The sequence below is a fragment of the Cydia splendana genome, chromosome Z, assembly GCF_910591565.1.
Source record: "Cydia splendana chromosome Z, ilCydSple1.2, whole genome shotgun sequence".
Taxonomy (NCBI): domain Eukaryota; kingdom Metazoa; phylum Arthropoda; class Insecta; order Lepidoptera; family Tortricidae; genus Cydia; species Cydia splendana.
In genome coordinates, this window is record NC_085987.1 from 8531456 (window position 1) to 8550618 (window position 19163).

General features: G+C 42.3%; 1 protein-coding gene across 6 annotated transcripts in view; it reads right to left on the reverse strand.

Annotated features, from left to right (window-relative positions):
- The window catches only part of LOC134804184 (protein PRRC2C), a 30780-nt gene extending 13280 nt beyond the window's left edge, over positions 1 to 17500 (reverse strand). For 5 of the 6 annotated variants that reach the window (XM_063777114.1, XM_063777113.1, XM_063777111.1 and 2 more), the window contains exons 1-11: positions 17316 to 17499; positions 16653 to 16815; positions 15308 to 15453; positions 14197 to 14257; positions 8059 to 8230; positions 6489 to 6616; positions 5905 to 6167; positions 4795 to 5769; positions 1359 to 4659; positions 1062 to 1203; positions 467 to 756 (exon numbers count right to left, since the gene is read on the reverse strand). In XM_063777114.1, coding sequence (XP_063633184.1) covers positions 467 to 756; positions 1062 to 1203; positions 1359 to 4659; positions 4795 to 5769; positions 5905 to 6167; positions 6489 to 6616; positions 8059 to 8230; positions 14197 to 14257; positions 15308 to 15453; positions 16653 to 16766 — 5592 coding nt within the window. In that variant the 5' untranslated portion in view covers positions 16767 to 16815; positions 17316 to 17499. Of the gene's footprint in view, positions 1 to 466; positions 757 to 1061; positions 1204 to 1358; positions 4660 to 4794; positions 5770 to 5904; positions 6168 to 6488; positions 6617 to 8058; positions 8231 to 14196; positions 14258 to 15307; positions 15454 to 16652; positions 16816 to 17315 lie in introns of all 6 variants that reach the window. The other variant, XM_063777112.1, reaches the window with a different exon arrangement.
- Between the last annotated feature and the right edge of the window lie 1663 nt (positions 17501 to 19163).

Here is a 19163-nt window from a genome sequence, read left to right on the forward strand (position 1 = left end):
TATATCATTTCTACTCAGAATCACGAGCTTTTTCCATTTTTACCGAAAAAAAAGTGTCCCCAAAATTATTGCTGACGGTTTTCAATACCACCTTCTATGACCATAACAAAATGGACAAAAAAAATTGTATGAAATTTTGAGGACACTTTTTTCTCGTATTAGGATCGAAAAAGCTCGTGATTCTTAGTGGAAATACAATAAAAAATCCGAAATTTAAAATGCAAGATGGGGGTACAACTTTAAATAGAAATGCCCAGCTTCGCAACTTAGCAACGATGCTTTCTATGATGTGAGAAACCTATCAAATATTAAGATTTATGTTCTCCCGTTTGCCAAGCTGATTTTAGAAAATAGGTTAATGACAAAATAGATTTATTATATGTAATTCTAAAAAATGTAACAAAAAAGCTGCATCGGTATTTATGTTCAATCTCACACAGAGAGCGGACTGTTGTGAATAAGTTACCTGCATCTGCTGGACGGCTGCTGCGACCTGTAGTTGGTTCGACAAGAACTGCGAGCTGAACGCCCCCGACTGCGCAGGCTGTGTGAACTGCAGCGGGTAGGTTGGCGCCGGCGCGGCGGGCGGCTGGTACGGCGAGTAGTACGAGCTCGCGGGCGGCGCGGGCCGCGGCATGAGGCCCTGCAGCGAGTACGGCGCGTCGCCGACCGGCCCGGAGTAGCCTAAGTATTGTTGCTGGTAGGTATTCACTCCGCCCACGCCGCCGACGCCACCGACGCCGCCACCTTTGCTACCTGAAAGGTTTAATATATGTAATGTACAGTAATGAAAACTGGTCGCAACGACATCGAAGAAATTTGTACTTTGTTCTGTTAAACTGGTGCTATTTTTAAGATTCCGTGCCATAAGGGTAAAAAGGAACCCCTATGCTGCGCCTCTGTTCTACTACAATTTTGCGTTAGAATTCATGGGTTTCTAAAGATTTTGAAACTGTAACTTTAAAACTGTGCAATTTTTTCATTGTAGTATTTTAACAATGTCGATTTTATCACTGTTGAGACTGAAAGTGCAGTAATTAGTTTGATCATACCGAACATACCTATGGCGCCGATCTGTTGCGTAGAGGGCTTGACGGAGGCAGACATGAGCGAGTTGGAAGTGCTGGAGATGAGCACCGTGCTGGGACTGTTGCCGAGCTGGCCGGACTGGCCGAACGCCGCGCCGCCGCCCGCTGCTGCCGCCTGTATACACAATTACACCAACTAATGTGTTGTGTCATATTTTTAAATAAGTGAGTCTGATACAAAAGCAGTATTTTTTTATTAAAGTAAACGTAAACTACATATTTCACCAATTATAACCATTAAATTTAACCTATTAAATTAATCAAACTTACCATGCGGTACTGATTAGGAAGGCTCTGGAACATGTCAGGCGGAGGTTGATAGTTGTAAGGTGCTGCGGAGCCGGCACCGTACGGCGTCCCGGGGAAGCCTCCGAACTGGCCCCGGCTCTGGTCGAGGAAGGCACCATACAGCCCGCCCTGCTGCGGCAGCTGCTGCGACGAACCCAGCAGTTGCTGCGACGAATTGAATAGCACCGCGGGCGGCGACGGCACCGACAGCCCGCCGTATCCGCCTTGGTATCCCATGTGGTTGTAGTGCTGTGGGGGCGGCGACTGCAGCTGTTGCGTCGGTTTAACCTTGCACACGTTCGGGGGAGCACCCGTTTCCGTATGGCCCTCCTCGAAACCTGCAAACTGCAATTCTTCACTCCCTTCGGCCACCGCAGACATCTCCCATACTTTCTTGACGCTGGCGATTTTTAAATTGAGATCCGCTGCCAACGGCGAAATTGTGTTTGAAGTGCTCATGTGCGTTCCACGCGGCAAACCTAGCGCAGATTTGGCAGACTTATCCTCAGTCAATTGACCGAGATCCGAATCGAAAGCGAAATCTAATTTCATATCGGACGAATCCTCGGCTTTCTGAGTCGTGTCGAACGACATCGGCAAGCCCAGAGTGCTCTCCCCGTCAGTCACCGGTCTATCTGATATTAATTCTTGAATAGAACGCGGCGGCGGTCTCACGTCCCCATTGAACGAGAGCGCTCGGGCGTCAACTTCCGTAGGCATTTCCTCGCCTTGCGGTTGCGGCTTGGCTGTATTTGCACTAGGTTGATACTTCTGTTTGAGAGCCTCGGCGGGTGGAGCAGTCTTGTAGTTAGTATTTTCGAATATAATAGTTTCCACAGGCGGCGTGGTCCCGTCAAGAACCCCAGTCTTATCAGTGGCGAGGGACGGAGCGCCGGCAGGCCCCATTGGCGTCGGTTTGCTCTCGGCGGGAGCATCGCCTGGCGTGCTACGCTGACTCGGTGGACCAGACTTGTTTTCGATCGGCTCGGAGGTTTCTTCAACATTACCCCGCAGAGTTTGCGAAATAGGTTTATCCCAAGCATTAACTGCCGGCGGCGGAGGGGCCGCACCTGTATCCGGTCCAAAAGCGGTCACCAAGCCCATTTGCTGCTTCTGTCTCTGCTTCACAAAACGCGGTGCCAGGTTAGCCTGTCGCGTTCGATCGTACTGCGGCCCGGTCTTACCAGACACGGGGGCGGAACCTCTTGCGTTAGATTTATCGCTAGTATTTCTAGTAGTCGATCCATTTCGGCCACCGCCCTGGTTTGAGTGAGATCTAGGCTGTTTGGCAATGTTCTGAGTTTCTTCTTTTACAGTAGGTCCTCTAGTGTCCTTTGAATTTTTCTTATTACGCACCTCCTGGAAACCGTCGTCCGCGACCTCATCTTCTTTCTTAACAATCTTAAGATCAGTCATAGCCTCCGTAATATCACCAGTTTTATTATCTACTAGAGCATCTTTCTTGCCCGGCTGTGAGTTGCGGCCACTGTTGTTTTGGCGGTTTCCGGATGCCTGGTTGCGCCCTTGCCCTTTAAGGGACTGGCTCGACATTCGACCGCCAACGGATCTTCGACGGCCACTGGATCCTCCTCCTTCGGAATGTTCAGAAGTCGTTTCCCAATTTTCATCTTCCCCACTAAGCGGCCCCGGCCCGGTTCCCTTCGGGCGGCGGTCTCGGCCTCTGCCGAGAGACGAGCCGGTGCGAGACTTGTTGCCAGGTTTCCCCTTGTCGTCCAGCGGCGCATTGTCTTTTACTTCGTCCATATCCTTAACGGCGCGATTTGCCTGACTAAACGGACTTTTGGTATTCGGCGGCCCATAGCCAGTAACCCTTTTAGCGGGCGCCGGCGGCCGCGCGGTACCCTGGAAGCCACCTCGCCCCCGTCGAGAAGGCTGGCCTCGAGGTGCAAAGGGCTCACGATTTTCCATATTATCCATGGGAGGAGGTTGGTCAACAAGTAGAGGGCGATTAGGATCGTCGATTCTGTCAGGTTTCTTCATGCCCCTAGGGCTGCGCGGTGCGCGGCGCCGCTCCTTCCGCTCGGCGTTGGGCGCGCCGTCAGTGGAGCCGTCCGACTCGCTGGCTCGGTTGTTGGAGTGCGAGCTGCGGTGCGAGCGTCTCCCGCGTGACTCTCGCTGTCCCCAGCCTCGGTAGACGCCGCACCCGACTCCACCTCCGTACCCTCTTCCTTTCTTTTCTGAACCGGAGCCACTAGATTTCCTTTCAATAGGTTCTTTATTAGGAATTTTATTAAACGCCTCTGTAAACCTTTCGTGTCTTTTGTCATCAACATTGCGCTTTTGAGAGTCTGTCCCGCTGTGAAGAGATTCTACGGAGTGTGCCTCGTTAGGCTTGGGCATCGTGGGGGCTGCAGGATCCGTACTCGACTTGGAACAGATTGATTCAGATTCTGAGAGTTCCTTCTCCGACTTTTGCGGCGTAAATATTGGTTTGACGTTCATCGCCATTGGATCAGATGTAGGCGGATTTTGTAAATGCGGGTTGGTTAGAGGTTCCAGTAGATTTTTACTTATAGATATATTCGAAGTTTTAGAAACTTGGGCGTCCGTAAAGGACTGAGAATGACTTAGAGAGGTGACAGGTTGGGTTTGAGGTTGGACATTTGTAAAAGAAATAGATGGTTGATTATGAGAGAAGTTTTGTACCGCAATGCCGTGATTCTTGTTTTGACTTTGAGCGGAGAATGGAGTCATGTTTGTTTGCATTGCTGTCTGTTGCAGGGGAGGTCCTGCGCTGGGTGGTAGAGACTGACGCTTGGGTTCCTCCTCTTTAAGAACAGGATCTTTAGGCTTCTGTTCATTCTCACTGGAATGTCCAATTTTGTCAGCGGGAGATTTTGATGAAAAGTGACCGAGATCTTCTTGCGAGGCTTCGGCCCAGGAAGTTTTACCAAAGTCTCTCTCGGATGATTCGCGCTGAGAATTGGACGCAGGCGAATTACGTACATCAGTCGTAGGCGCGTGGGAAGACGAGTCTGATGAAAAAGCTTCCGTTATTCCAATACTCTTCCGTTCAAAAACTTCTGACAGTTTGTCAGCAGCGGAAGGCTTGCTGATTTGTTCCGTGGATCGTTCCACAGATTTCCGGTCGGATTCGCTTCTCCTGTCTTTATGATCGCCATAGTCTTTATAGGACTCCTTGGAGTTAGATCTGTCCAATTCACGGCCCACTTTCTCATAATCTTGCATTTCGGATCGCCAGTGTTGCCCAGATCCTTCTTTGCTGTCCCTTCTGAACTCATCTTCGCGGTCCGAGTAATCCCTGAAATAAGACAAACGTAAAGATAAACTTTCGGATAAACGGAAATATTATCTTATCTATGGAGTGTGAAATTTCTGTAGGAATTGTGTTGATCATAAAAAAAATTATTCAGAAAGATTCCAAAAAAACAAGTACCTGGAATAGGAACGGCGGCCATTGTGCGGCGCATGACGGGGAGCGTTGTAGGATGGTGGCTCCTGGCGGCGCGGCGCCTGCTTGCCGGAGAACGCCCAGCCCTTGTGCTGCTCGTCCTGCTGTCTGTTCTGCTGTTGTTTTAGGAATCGAGGCGGAATATTTTGTTGGAAGGTCTTGGAAAACGCGGGATTGTTCTGATCATGTTGGCGTCCGTAGTCCCTGTCGCGGAAGTCCCGGTCGCGATCCCTTTCCCGGTCCCCTCGTTCGCGATCGCCGCGGTCGCGGTCGCCACGGTCGCGGTCGCCGCGCTCGCGGTCCCTGTTGTCTGTGCGCTCTCGCTCCCGGTCAAACCGGTCGCGATCTGTGCGCTCTCTATTATCGTTGCGGTCTCTGTCGCGGTTGTCCGCTCTTTCCTTTTCGCCATCTTGGCGCTCTCTGTTATCCATGCGACCTCGGTTGTCTCGGTTTTCTCCGCGATCGCGAGTATCCATGCGGTCGCGGTCTCGGTCCCTATTGTCGAACCGATCCCTGTTATCCATGCGATCTCTGTCGCGGTTATCGACACGCTCCTTGTCCCGGGTGTCGCGAATTTCGTTATTAACTTTATCCCTATTGTCTACGCGGTCCCTGTTGTCGGTCCGCTCCCTGTCTCGGTTATCAGTCCTTTCTTTGTCCCTAGCGTCGGGCTCGCGGTCCCTGCTGTCCTTGGCGGGCGGCGGCGGCGCGCCCGAGTCGGACATCTGCCGCCGCTGCTCCTCGGCTTTGCGCTGCCGCGCCCGCGCCACTGCCTGAGCGATCTCGTTGCTTTGCTTCTGTCGCCGCTCCGCCCACAATTGTTCCTCGTCACCCACTTCCTGTATTTTCGAATCTCCTACCCGATCCATGTCAATAGCCGCTCTATTGTGATTGTTTTTGTGATTCCCCTTACCCGCGGAGGGCATCGAGGATTCTCCGTCAGAAAAGTCCAATTTTTGACTGAAAGAAAACAAAATGATAATTAATTTGTGAAATTCGATCACTATGTACCTAATTATAAATATTATGAAAAATAGCGTAAAGATGAACGAAGTGTCCAGGTAACATTCCTTTGGCGACAGGATCAAAACGTACTCATAATCGATGTCATCATGTTGCGCCCATCCAGCGTCGCGCGAGATGTCGTCGAGCGAGGATATCTGCTCCTCGCGCAGGATGGGGCGCGCAGTGAGCACCTCGACGGCGCGGGGCGTGGCGGGCGGGCGAGGGGCGGGCCGCGGCGCGCCGCCGCCGCCGCCGCGGCTGTCGCGGAGCGCGCCCAGAGACCCCAACCCTAGCCCGCTGCCGCTGCTACCTTTTATCAGCTGCGGCGATAATGGAGAATTTGTACAATCCAACTATCAGACAATAGAAAAATATACACTGTAGTTAGACTATTAGGAGAGCGTCACAAACAAATATGATGGATATACCCACTTATAGCTTGAGAAGTAAAAACCGTGTCTAGATTGATTTAACTATCACTTCAGAAGTAAAATCTTACATTATCAGAAGAACTCAAGGGAAGTACATAAGAAACATAAAGAACACTTGCAAGTTGAGCTTGTATAATTCGCCATATGAAAGCTGCTTATAATCATATTTATAATTATGATATTAGGACATTTCCCGAGCAACCTAACAGCGTGGGTACTCCAATAAAATATGTGAATACGTACGAATGAGGGCAGAATGGCACGGTAGTGGGGCGGCTGGGCGGCCGCGTTGGGCACAGGGACGGCGGGCGCGGGCGACGCGCCCTCGGGCCTCACGCCGGCGGTGCCACCGCACGTCCAACTGCCTTCCGCTGCAACAGACAGAGACACTAAGATCACGTTAAACACACAGCAGAGGGCCACGGAACCAGGGACCGGAAAACCCCTCTTTAAAATTAAGTCATTCATATGGATTTAGCCTATCGCCAATGAATCGTTTGTTTGGGTTGACATCTGATTTTGTTCATTTTATATGAAGTTAATCTCATTACTACATTAAGCTTATGATTACTACATTAATTAATCGTTAAACTGACAGGTTATTGTGTAAGCGCTTTGATAGGGTTGTTGATGGGGTTAATTCTGAAACTAAGCGCCCTTTTTTTGTCGTCTTTTTTTTGCGTCGGTTGTCATGGTAACATCTTTCCCACTCCATGTGACGTGCTGGCGTGATTCAATAATTTTGTCAAAACAGCACTTTCGTGTTAAGTTTGATTTTGGAACTGCAAATCTTAAGCTTAGATTTATGGAACATAAGAATTATATCACGTTGTAGAATTATGTAGTTAAAAATTCATTGAATTAATTGTATCAAAGAGATTAGACATTTTAACTAAACTCGATCTAATAACTACGACTGTTAAGATAAATTTAGTTTGCGCTCAGTCATTAATCAGTCTATTCGCAATTAATTCTATATCGGGTTAATCTTTTACAAGCTGAACCGGTGATACAATGAATCCGAATTATGAGGTTTCTCAAAACAATCTTTTTCATAACTCGATTAAAAACCTCGATTAGGGTAAGCGGTTACGGTCCCTGCACGGAACACACTTTTGTCGCTGACGCCGACCGTCATACATTTATTTTAACCAATTATTGGTGATCGGCGTCAGTGTTGAGCGCAGCGTGAGTTTCGTGGCCCTAATCCTAAAAACAATCTCCACTTTTGGAATGTTTCAATGTTCACTATCTAAAGATATTTATTATAAGACTACACTTGGGTTCTGATGCTCTTTTATTGTAAATATACACGAGTACGTGTACACAGCTGCAAACGATCAGTAACATATGTTAACAACGGCCCTGACAAGGTGTTGCGGCGTAATTCGTAAACTTTAGTCAGGAAACAAGAAAAATGTCTTTGATGTTGTGATGTACTATGGAAAGGTAGCAGAGTGCATAACTATTAAACCGGAGATCGAGGTATCTAAACATTAAGGAATAAACAGGCAAATCGCTCTGAAGAAACGTTGGTAACTACGCCCTACCACCAAAGAGTTCTACTATCCATCTTCTGTCTTCACCATCAGATCAGCTCAATGGTATCAACATTCCTGTATTATAGTAGGCTAAAACTGACTTGCAAGAATTTATTACATGGTTAGTTACAAGTGAAGTTTGTCCACCCCCTCTAGCTGCCCCAAAATGCAAAATTTACTTGTCAAAATAAAGATTAAAAAATAATGGAATAAGAGACCCTTTTATAGGCCTCTGGGCGGGTAGAGGACAAGTGTTAGTAAAAAGTACTCACTTTGTGGTCTGAGTTGCGGCTGCGGTGCCGCGTGTTCTGCGGAGCGGTGCGAGGGCTGAGCAGCAGCCTCGAGCGAGGGGAATTCTGTGCGCGAGTACGGCGCCGAGGGCGGCGGCAGCGGCACCCAGCCGCCGGGGGCGCCCGCAGCCGCACTGCTGGGAGGTGCGACAGTCTGCAGTACAAAAAGTTTTTTGTCAATAATTACATTTTTGACACAAGCCTTAATCGCGGACTGTACTTTTCTTTTATCTGTCAAGGCAATTCTAACAAACCCAAAGTCAATGAGTTCGCGTTGTTTTATATCAGAGTTTCTATGGCCACCTCCAGTCTCCATCATAAGACAGGGGCTATTAAGTGATTTTGTGTGTAAATTCTTGCAAGCTTATATTTTATTATGCAATAGGCCCCAGCCCCATGGTAACATAATATTTCATTGTCCCCCAACTTACTTAAGCGTGTGAAGTTTCAGCTCGATCGAATAATGGGAAATAGGCCTTATTTATATAACTTGTAAGATTTGATTACATACAGACAACAGACGAAACAAAATAAAAGCTAATTTTTTAACACGCAGATACATCTGCAAGCGATACTACAAATTATATATTATATTAAAGAAAAAATGGAAAACTTTACGCTTCCGGCACCGGTATGGTACCTGCTGTATTACAGACTCCAACCAAAGAGTCACTGATCCGATTGTTGAAAATGTATAATGTCTGACAGCAAAAGTAGATGGCGCTGAACGGCCAAACGGCCATACATGTGGCCTTAGATGGTAGCATAATGTCCGGAGTCTTACCGAGTCACTTTCGTTTCAGAGTAGGTACGTCATGTCAGATTTACGGACAGTATGGACATAGTAACGTCATACATATTGTAGGATATCGTGGTTAATATCAACAATTACGCAATGATGACTAATACATACGTTACGGCAGGGGGCCATAACTGATCCTTTCGGGCATTCTCAACTCCGTCCGGCTCAGCATTGTTCCGAGCAATTATTAGGGTTGACACAACTTGGCGTCCCTTTGCGTTTAAGACCACAGATAAGATAATGACTTGAATTTTGACAACCCTAAATAGCCTAAAGGGATAGTACCATACATAAGAAAGGGATAGCATGAATCGTCCCTGAATCGCTGTCAAACTTCGGTTTTGTAGGAAGTTTATTTTCTGTACGGTAGTACTATTACTTATTCTGTGGTTACGGGCTTTATCATCGGGACTTTGATATAATAAATAATGTACATGTGTATCCTTTATCACATGTGATTAGAATAAAATGTTAATGTGTATACTTACATGTTTTGGTCGTGACTGTAGGAATTAGTAGATCACGCTCGACGTGGCAAAAATGTACATTTTCGTGGGCGCAATATTCATACCATTAGGAATCTGTCAACTGTCAAATAACTCGTCCCATAGCCGTCATACTCGTACGTGTATATCATTATGTGATATTGTTTCTCCTAATTAAAGTTTTTCTTATGTGTCGTGTACCTTATGCTATTTATCGTTATCAGTTTATGTGCCTAACTGCCCAAGTCTTACCTCCCAGAGGTTGATATTTGCTAGCCACAAAATGAACTTGTATTTTAGAAGTAAATTTTAAGACTGCTAACACGATATAGAGTCGGAAGTTAGGAAAGGTCGGTACATTTCCATAGAATATTTACTTTGTCATCTTGTCACCTTGGCTACACCCCCAGTAATATACTTTGTACATTTTTTTTCTCAAAAAAATCCATTCGACAGGAGTCAGCTGTCAGGGGCCTATATAAAATACAAGCTAATACTATTATTAATTTTACATACAAAATCGCTAAAGCTTGTATTTTATTATATGCAATAGGCCCCAGGTCGTAGATTTTCAAACATATACGCTTATTCGGGGGCACCTATTAAGCGTGTTAACAGTAAAAAAAAGTGTTGTCTTAATGTCGTTGTTGACGAGACATACTAACTATATATATCGTGTATAAATAATATAAACATTTGTACACGATGTTTGATTTAGTAGTAGGTAGAAATACTAGATATTACAAACCATGTTTTGTTTGGCGCCTGAAGATTTCGTCTTGTTGCGGACTATTCGGCAAAATAAAGCTTTCCAAGCAATAGTTAAAGGTATCGCCGTCGATATATGTACTTGTTTTTTTTAGCAATCGGAACTCGTATTAAAAATATTCAAAAGTGTCCTCAACTTTTTCAGCAAAGTAGGGTTGGGCAGTAACATTCAAGAAACATGTCACCAGAATTTGTTGGCAAATTAAGTGTCAATTTATTGTTGACACAGCTGTTGGGGGTCAGATCATGACTTTTAATTTACCTGAAGAAAAAAAAAATACGACAATTTTAAAAGCACCTACTGAAAACATAATTATGCTTGATGAGAATAGGTAATATTTAAAAAGGCAAAGCAAAAAATAAGTAACAGTTGTAGGTAGTAAGTAAACAATGAATAGAAACATAAATTTACATTGTAGTATTTACGGTTAAAAGTGAACGACCTGACAATGACTTGAGGACGATGTGTTACACATACAAAGCCAAAGTACCTAAATATGTATCTTTTACTATTTATATTCGTTTTTAAAATATAAAAATATATTTCAATAAAAAAATTGTGACTGGAAAGTATCAAACATTGTAGTGCTGTACAATAGCAGCTGGTATCACATACGGAAATACAATTAAAATACCCAAAGCAACACTTTTTCGATAAATAAAGACAAGTAAATGCTTTTTGAAGTTTTCGCCCGCGATATACAGTGTTTGTCCAACTCCAGCGAAGTGCATAACAGCGACCGGCGCGGCGCTGCACCGACCTGCACTAACTGCGCACTTCGCAATAACATTCCAATACATGTCGGCATTAGCGTCCAACATCGCACATAGATAGCGAAGTCAAGTGAAAGTAATAGTAATAGTCAACAACCATGCGCTCTAATATAACACCAACAAAATAAAAACATCAAGTACAACGATGAATGTAGGTTAGGTCAGTTGTTCATCGTAGCTCACACGGCGGGACATTCAGAAGCGAATTGAAATCTACCTAGTTACGATGGCCACTCCTGTAGATTGTGGACGGGCATCGAAAAACGTGGGGAAAGCTGACAATAGCTACCAAGATACTTTGTTAGAAAATAAGATAGTAGACTCAAACAGAAAAGATAGTCACGATCGATAACTTGGCGCATGCGCATGGCGGCGTCGGCGAGAGAGCGTGCGCGCCATCTCGGCTGCCCATTGGCCCACTCAAATGATATCCACACTCGCGCGCTAAAGCAATAATAAAAACTTTCGCAAAGCTGGAAACTTAATGAAATTCAGTCCATAACATGTTCTCTTAAATTGATCGGGTTTATATTAGCTTTAAAACTTTTATCATGTATATTCTTGAATATAATACTATATTCAGAAATTGCAAAGATTGAGGGAGGTTGATGCATTAAAATGACCTATTAATTTACTATTTAGAAACTTAAATGAAGGATGTTTAAAATTCAAATGTAATTTAGTAGACAGCAGGTTGTAAGTAGTGGTTTGACGGGCGTTGGGCGCATGCAGCCGGCAAGGATGCGGTGTGATCGGCTGCAATAACCCAACCGCCCGTAGGTAATCAACTAGTTCCCGTTAACTACGGTAGAAGGCAACTCTAGGGAGTTCATTCTTTATTTCATACCATTTTGTTCTAATGGCATTTATGAAACTCGTGTGACCTATTTCCAGAGATTTTAATTATATAATATAAATAATGTGTAGATATCAGTCGTAAAGTAATAAATCAAAATGTCCAATATCTCAGATAAGGTTATTATACTAATAACAACACGACCTATGTGAATAACGAGTAAAAAAATCGCATTGCATTAATATCTTCAAATTATATATACAATTTTTTTATAATAGATTAAAGATAATTAAAAATATGCACAAACAAAAATTATGTGAGAAAGTCTGTGATAAGCTATAGATTATCTATGCGCATTCCTAACGTTAGAATGTCTTAAATAAATACGTGTACCTATATCAAAAAATTGTATTGTACATGCATGTCAAACTTACACCTTATTCAAGTAGGTATGTAGTATCAAAATACTTTCTTACAGACAAATCTTAAAATATAAATCCCTGACATTCACTGTACATTATATCATGGCTTTGACTGTAGGTACCTACTGATTTAGCAGTCTATACATTATGTTTATCTAACAAAGCTTAAACAAGGAAACTATATCTAGCTTTCCCCACGCATTTACGTAAGTGACCAACTGATCAGTTAATGGTGAAATATCATGACATGAAGATGACATAAAGATGGATCGAATTATGGCTTGCTGTTATTCTCTTCTGTCAGTCAGTAAACATAGGATGGTTGCCATCATCTATCGTGTCATGTGTAACTCTCGCTCTAACATACTTGTTAATAAGTGACGGCCACTTAGGCTTACAAGAGACGACAGTAACACGGTTCGCTAGAAAGCCACCAAGTACATAGCACATACAGGCGTGGCTCACTCGGCGATTTCGTCGCTTTGCAACAAGTACATCCGTTCCACACCAATTTTGGTGGCTAGCCATAAGCCGCGCGTGGCGCTGTCGCCACCTAGCGGCCATATCTGTCCTGATCGTAACAGACGCGTTTTGTTAGTGAGTCTTCTGTACCTAGTACTATTATTTATTCTGTGGCACAGAGTAGAATGGCTTATAAGTTCAACTTGATGGAAGAGGTACGACAGTGCTGTTTCAAGCTGATTCTATCCGTGCAGTTTACAAGCGTCAGCGTCCCACGGTCCGAGCTGCCCCGGCATCAAATTAGTCGCCGAGAGTGCAATGTGACACTGCGTTTCATGTATTTGGAATTATATAGTTTTTTACACAGTTTACACAGACACCCCGTTATGAAGCGTTTACGATGAGCGCGAGGTCACCACACATAGGTGCAATGTTACACGTAAAATTCGACGCCGCCTGCGTATATCTGAGTTGGATCCTGCACCCTTTTATATAAGTTATTTTTAATTTACATGAGTACAGGCCATTAAAGTAGACGCTACTGAATTAAGCGCACGCGCTCCCATACTTAAATATTATGTTAGCATCTAGCTGTGTATGCGTGACCGCGAATCGTTATTAAGCTGTTAGTTATGGTGATTTGTGAGTAAACTGGCACACAATATTGAACACCACCATAGATAAAAAATGAGACTTAAATAAAATGTTGGCGAACAAATTCCGTTTTAATGAAGGAGGAAGGAAGATCATTTTATTTTAATATTTGGGAAACCAAGCTTTTTCGACTTTTCTAAAAAACGAAATTCCCAAAACAGTAGATGTAGCTTAATATTATCTGTCTCTCTCTCTCTCTCTTTGAGCAGTAGCTTAATATTTTCTCTCTCTACTATAAATTACGTTAGTATAGTCATTTTCGTCAAGGGGTTAAACAAAAGTGCATTTTGGTTATATTACCGATGTCCCTTGATAAACTTATGTCAATAAGTACAATAAGTACATACTAAAAACTGTCTACTCGTAGTTATCTTAAGAATTTTATATTTGTTGATTTGTTTTAAGATTCCCTTTGGATTGCTGAGTCAAAATAGTTAGTTGTTTTAAGATGATTACTTATTGCTGCTCACAAAACAGTATGTCGATGATGTAAGGTTTCCATTCATTACGCCTGAATTTATAAACTAACCCTACCACTGCAAGTTGGATATGCTATATCAAGGCTAAGATAAATTATTTAATAATCCCTGTGGACGAACTTCGAAGTTTACGGCCATAACCCAAAGTAGCTCTTTTCTATAGCGTCAGTTTACAGTCTACGTAGAGGTAAAGCACCGGTGCAACCTCAGTATGAATGGCGCACACGTCTGCCAATCAGGAATAAATATCGCGTGGTACACCGCTTTTGCACCAAGTCAGGAGAGAGCCTTAGTACAGTCAGCAGCAATAGTTGCTAAGCGGGCGAGGTGTTAAAAATGATCTTGACGCGACTTTATTGTAAAGAGAATAAGTGCGCGTCAAGGTAATTCTGACCACCTCGCCCGCTAGCAACTTCTGCTGCTGACTGTACATATGTAATATTTTTGGGAAATCCTAGTAGTAAAATAAATTTCTTACCGTAGTCTGAGTAGTGCATGTTGCTGGTGCAGGTGCAGTAGTGGCAGCAGTAGAGACGGCGCTGAAAACAAAGCTTGCATTTAAAGTCACCCTTAATGTAATACCCTAGACCAGCGGTCGGCAACCTTTTAGCAGCCAAGGGCCACATAATAGTTAACGGAGGTGACGCAGGCCGTACTTTGTTAATATTTATGACTTTATGAGGCATTGTCGTTTGTCACTATTACATACAAAATAGCCAAGGCGCCTCTCGGGCCGCAAGTGACAGGTTCGCGAGCCGCATGCGGCCCGCGGGCCGCAGTTTGCCGACCGCTGCTCTAGACTATTGAATGTTAATGGAATCAAACAGTACTAGGCTATTGGGTGAGAGCAATGGACTAATTACTGGGCTATTTGGGCTATTGAATAGGAAACTGAATGCCTGCCTAATCAAACACTATCCCATTTTGTCTCCAGGAGACTGAAACTCGCCCTCAGTAGATAGGCCCCCAAAAAAGTAACATCACAGATGTCTCGGTGCAGTAGGCTATGAAGATGTATTTGTAATACTCATTATTAAACACTTTCATTGTCACCTAGGTGGCAATTCAATGTTAACTAACCAAGTATAATTAGTACTTCATTTGTTGAAGGAAATACTTCATTAAAGATTTTATCATAAATAATACTAGGCTATCTACAAGGAAATCTCAGACATTTATGTCATTAATACAGCATTTTATAACCACTTCTTTGTTCCACTTCCTCAGCAGTGAAAATGCTGGTTAACATGGAAGATGACCTGAAGAAGTAGATATTATGAAATTAAAGTTTGGTTTTTCTAAATAACTCTTTTAACAGATATCAATTTAGAATGATGAAATTTTGCATGATCACCTTTGAAACTATGGGGTTTGTTGCTAATGTCACTAGGTATCTATTTTATTCAGTACTAAAAATACACAGTGAATGAATGTGGTATGTTCCCTTATGTGAAGAAAGATTGTTATAGGATTTGCATTTATCACCTAGCCAAAATCCATAAATACATTAACTAAAGATTATTTCCTGAAATACATTAACATTCAGTCATTAACAGTCCCACACCTAATAAAGTGACAGTTATGCTTACTTAGTGTTGGGATCTTGTCCAGTTTCAGTTTTCAAAGAAGGCAAGTTGGCAGGTGGACGCCGGGCTGAGGGTACTTTTCCGAGACTTTGCATTCCATGTTTACGGCTTAGTTGAGATTTCACAGATGACGGTTCAGAGCTCTCGTTCTGAAAAGATTAAAATTTTTATACATAGTCTATAATTCAGTAACATTAACTTTAGCATTATCCATTTTTCATAAAAAATCAACTCAGTAAAAAGAAATTTGTAGCACTGGCAGAAATTAAATAATATGCATATGAAAATATAAAAAAGGTACAATGTCAGTGCTACAAATTTCTTTTTACTAAGATATTTGCAATATCAATTATAGTATATCTGTTATATTATATGAAGAACCTTATTTTATACCAAATTTTTCAGATTTTGTATTTCTACAGACCAAATATACTAAGTATAAGGTATAGATTTACATTTACAAAGCACTAATAATTTCCCCAATAAATTATTCTTTCAGGTTTCTATGACAGACACCTAGTTTCAATATAACTTCCAGCAACTACCACTAACAAACTGAAGGTCAATTTATTCAGTTTAGAATGATTCTGTTCCTCTCTATTGCACAATTTGTATTGAAAGTAGGAAATGGCCTCTAAATCTGACACAATAGCAACTGGGCAGTCATCTCTTCATAGTGTACTGAAGAAACTTGAACAATTGATGTTTGTATAGTCTGTTTTTTAACTAAAGTGCTATGTCACATATTTTATTGCAAGAAACAAATGAACTGTCCATACTATTTGCTATGAGTAGTTAGTTCATACTTAATAAAAATACAGACTATAGTCTTCGGTTTCTTAGTAAATACAGACTAGTCAGTCAAGAAAATCTATAAATTTGAACTGTAAACTAATGAATATTAAACATCATTATTACAATGGGCAGCAACAAGTTTACATTTTGTTGAGCAATGTACTGTATCAATTCTATGAGTAACAATGAGAACAGTAGTTCCTTGCTTACACACATAAAGTAAACATATCCATATGAAAGCTGCACCTGGTAAATTAAAATCAGCATTAAGAAAAGACTTCTTCTAAAGTCTTAGTCAAAATTCTGTATTCAATGAAAAGTTAGTCACATATAAAGGGATCACTGACCTATGATTTAATTCAGTTTGTCGGGTAATTCTGTAATGGTTGGTATGTGTAGATCTAGTTTAAGCAATTGTTACTTTCAGACAATAACATGAATCACACACAGCTAAATCTTAAAACACCATGTAGTCAACCATAATTAGTCATCACCTACTCATTACAAACTAGCAGAGTTACCCAGTACATATAAAAAAACTAGTATAACTTACTTTGTTGGTACAGTACAAGCTATTGATGTCCAACTTCTGATACTTTTGCTTGCCGGACGTCGGCTTGCTCTGCGCCGAAGTGCCTCCGCCGCCCGGCGTCGAGAGTGCAGACATGCTGCGATATACACACCATCAGGAGGTCACCCTCGCAACTGACCACCAACTGCAACCAACGCAACTCACCACTTTACACCAAATTACTTCATCACTCGAATAACAGTAGACCCAATTCCGCTAATCTACAATCGTAAAGATACAATTCTAACAAATTAAAAGTTAATACAGTCAGGCATATGTCTATAGTTGCACTACGTTAAAACGATTTACTCTAACAAAGTAGAGACCGTATTAAAGAAGCCACAGATCACAGGAACAGAAATCACTTTCACAGCACTGATAGGACAATAAATTGGAGCCCTGCCCTTCGAGGTCTTTATTGACGTGTTACATCCGTACAACGAATGCTGGATCGATCACTTTTAGTTTTTATTGCATTAAATTCTATACACAATATTGCCAATAAGTTGAGAAATAATCTCCATTGCGGATATGAAGAATCTAGCTCGTAATAACGGTACTAGACAAGACTGAAGCAGAAGAACGGTAAATAACAAACTAATTTCGAAAAATTCATGTAACAACAAAAGCAAAATAGAAATGTACCTTGGTCCGTTATACCTGATATCACAATATTAATAATATCTAAGCTCGATTGCTAATGTCTTATAGGAGATTACTTTGGATTTTTAATATAATCTACCCTACCGAAACTTATATCACTTTATTTTTAAGATGGCGTCTCTAAAAGACGATCTCCTTTCAATCAATAGAGTGACGTCACAAAGACGCAGCGAAGCGAACTCTGGCGGAAAGATTGTCAACTAAGTTTTTTTTTTTATTTGGATACTAGGCCGGCTCAATAATTGAAACGGAATGAACAGATGTTTCGACCTTTACAGGCTTAAAGGACTAAATTGAAAATGTCGTTTAACATAATAAATAACGTAATTATGTAATTTTTTTATACTAATTAACTTTTATTACTTGAAATTTTGAGATATTAACAAAGTCGTGATATAGCTACGTAGGCCAAAACAATGGGATCCAGTATTCCTCTTGAGTTGCCAGCACCCAAATTTAATTTTCCAAAAATAAAGACGAGAAACGTGTACACGACTGAAATTGATTCCATTAAACCAAGTTCACACGTATAAATAGTATCCGGTTTAGTGAGTATTATCTCTGGTATTACATTCTTTGATCCGGTTATTCTGGTTCAGAGTTGCTAAATGCTCTGTCTGATAGCTCCTCTACACGAATGGCCAACGCCGGCCAATCCAAGGGACGCAGCCATGTGGTAGACTGAGATAGCAATATCACTTGCTCCCTCTAATGCATAAATGCGTCCCTTGGATTGGCCGGCGTTGGCCATTCGTGTAGAGGAGCCATCAGGGTTTAGACTTCAGACCAAAGAATATAACGTCAGGTGACAAGCAAACTCACTAATTACTAAAAACATATTAAACAAAAATCAACCTTATTTAGGTATTCATATGGTTCACTATGGCTATTAACATGTGGTAGTAATTAGTGAGTTTTGCTTGTCACCTGACGATAATACCTACGTTCAGACAATTCACATTAATGAAAGCTATTAAAAAAAAGTTGGAGCGAGCTAAGTTGGCAGTGATTTTGATAGCCCAGACTATGGAGTGTAGAAGTAACCTCTGCCTTCCATAGCCCAGACCTCGGAGTAATTAACAATGGAGCCGCCATTAACAGGCGTTCCCCTCTGTCGAAAATAGGCGGCCAATGGTCAACCACATGTCAACCATATGTATGGACTGACGTTTATCTGACATGACGTACCTATACATTTGATGTGCCCCTCCCCCGCAAAAAACGGCAGACTATTTTGTACCGAAAATTTTAGACATGGCGTCTCCGTTGGTTATATCCTCTAAGGCCCAGACTGTGGGTTATTTTAAACGTCAAACTTCTATGAAATTCTGACGTTTAAAATAACACTTGCATAGTCTGGGCTATTAAAATAGCTGCCAACTTAAGGCGTAGCCAGATTAGTCAATTTTTCACCAATCTGATTCAATTGCCCGATCGAATCAGGTGGTGCGGACGCAAATACCTTGACTCGCCGAATTCAACCGCCGATAATGGCCGATAAAATGAGGTGCGGACGCAAGAATACCAATTTGTGAGGTTTTCGTTTTTCAATTTAGAGGGCTCTAATATCACCATAAATCTAAAATTGGAGATTGACGCCAATTTCATTTCTGATTAAATCGACTGATTTGATCAGTCCCGTCTGGATACCACTTTAGATTGGTATAACTCTAGTGCTATACCTGGTCAAGCAGATCTTGTTAGTAGAAAAAGGCGGCAAATTTGAAAAAAGTAGGCGCGAAGGGATAGCGTCTCATAGAAAATGTGAATTTCGCGCCTTTTTCTTCTGACAAGATTTGCTTGACCATTACAGTGAAACCTGGTTAAGTG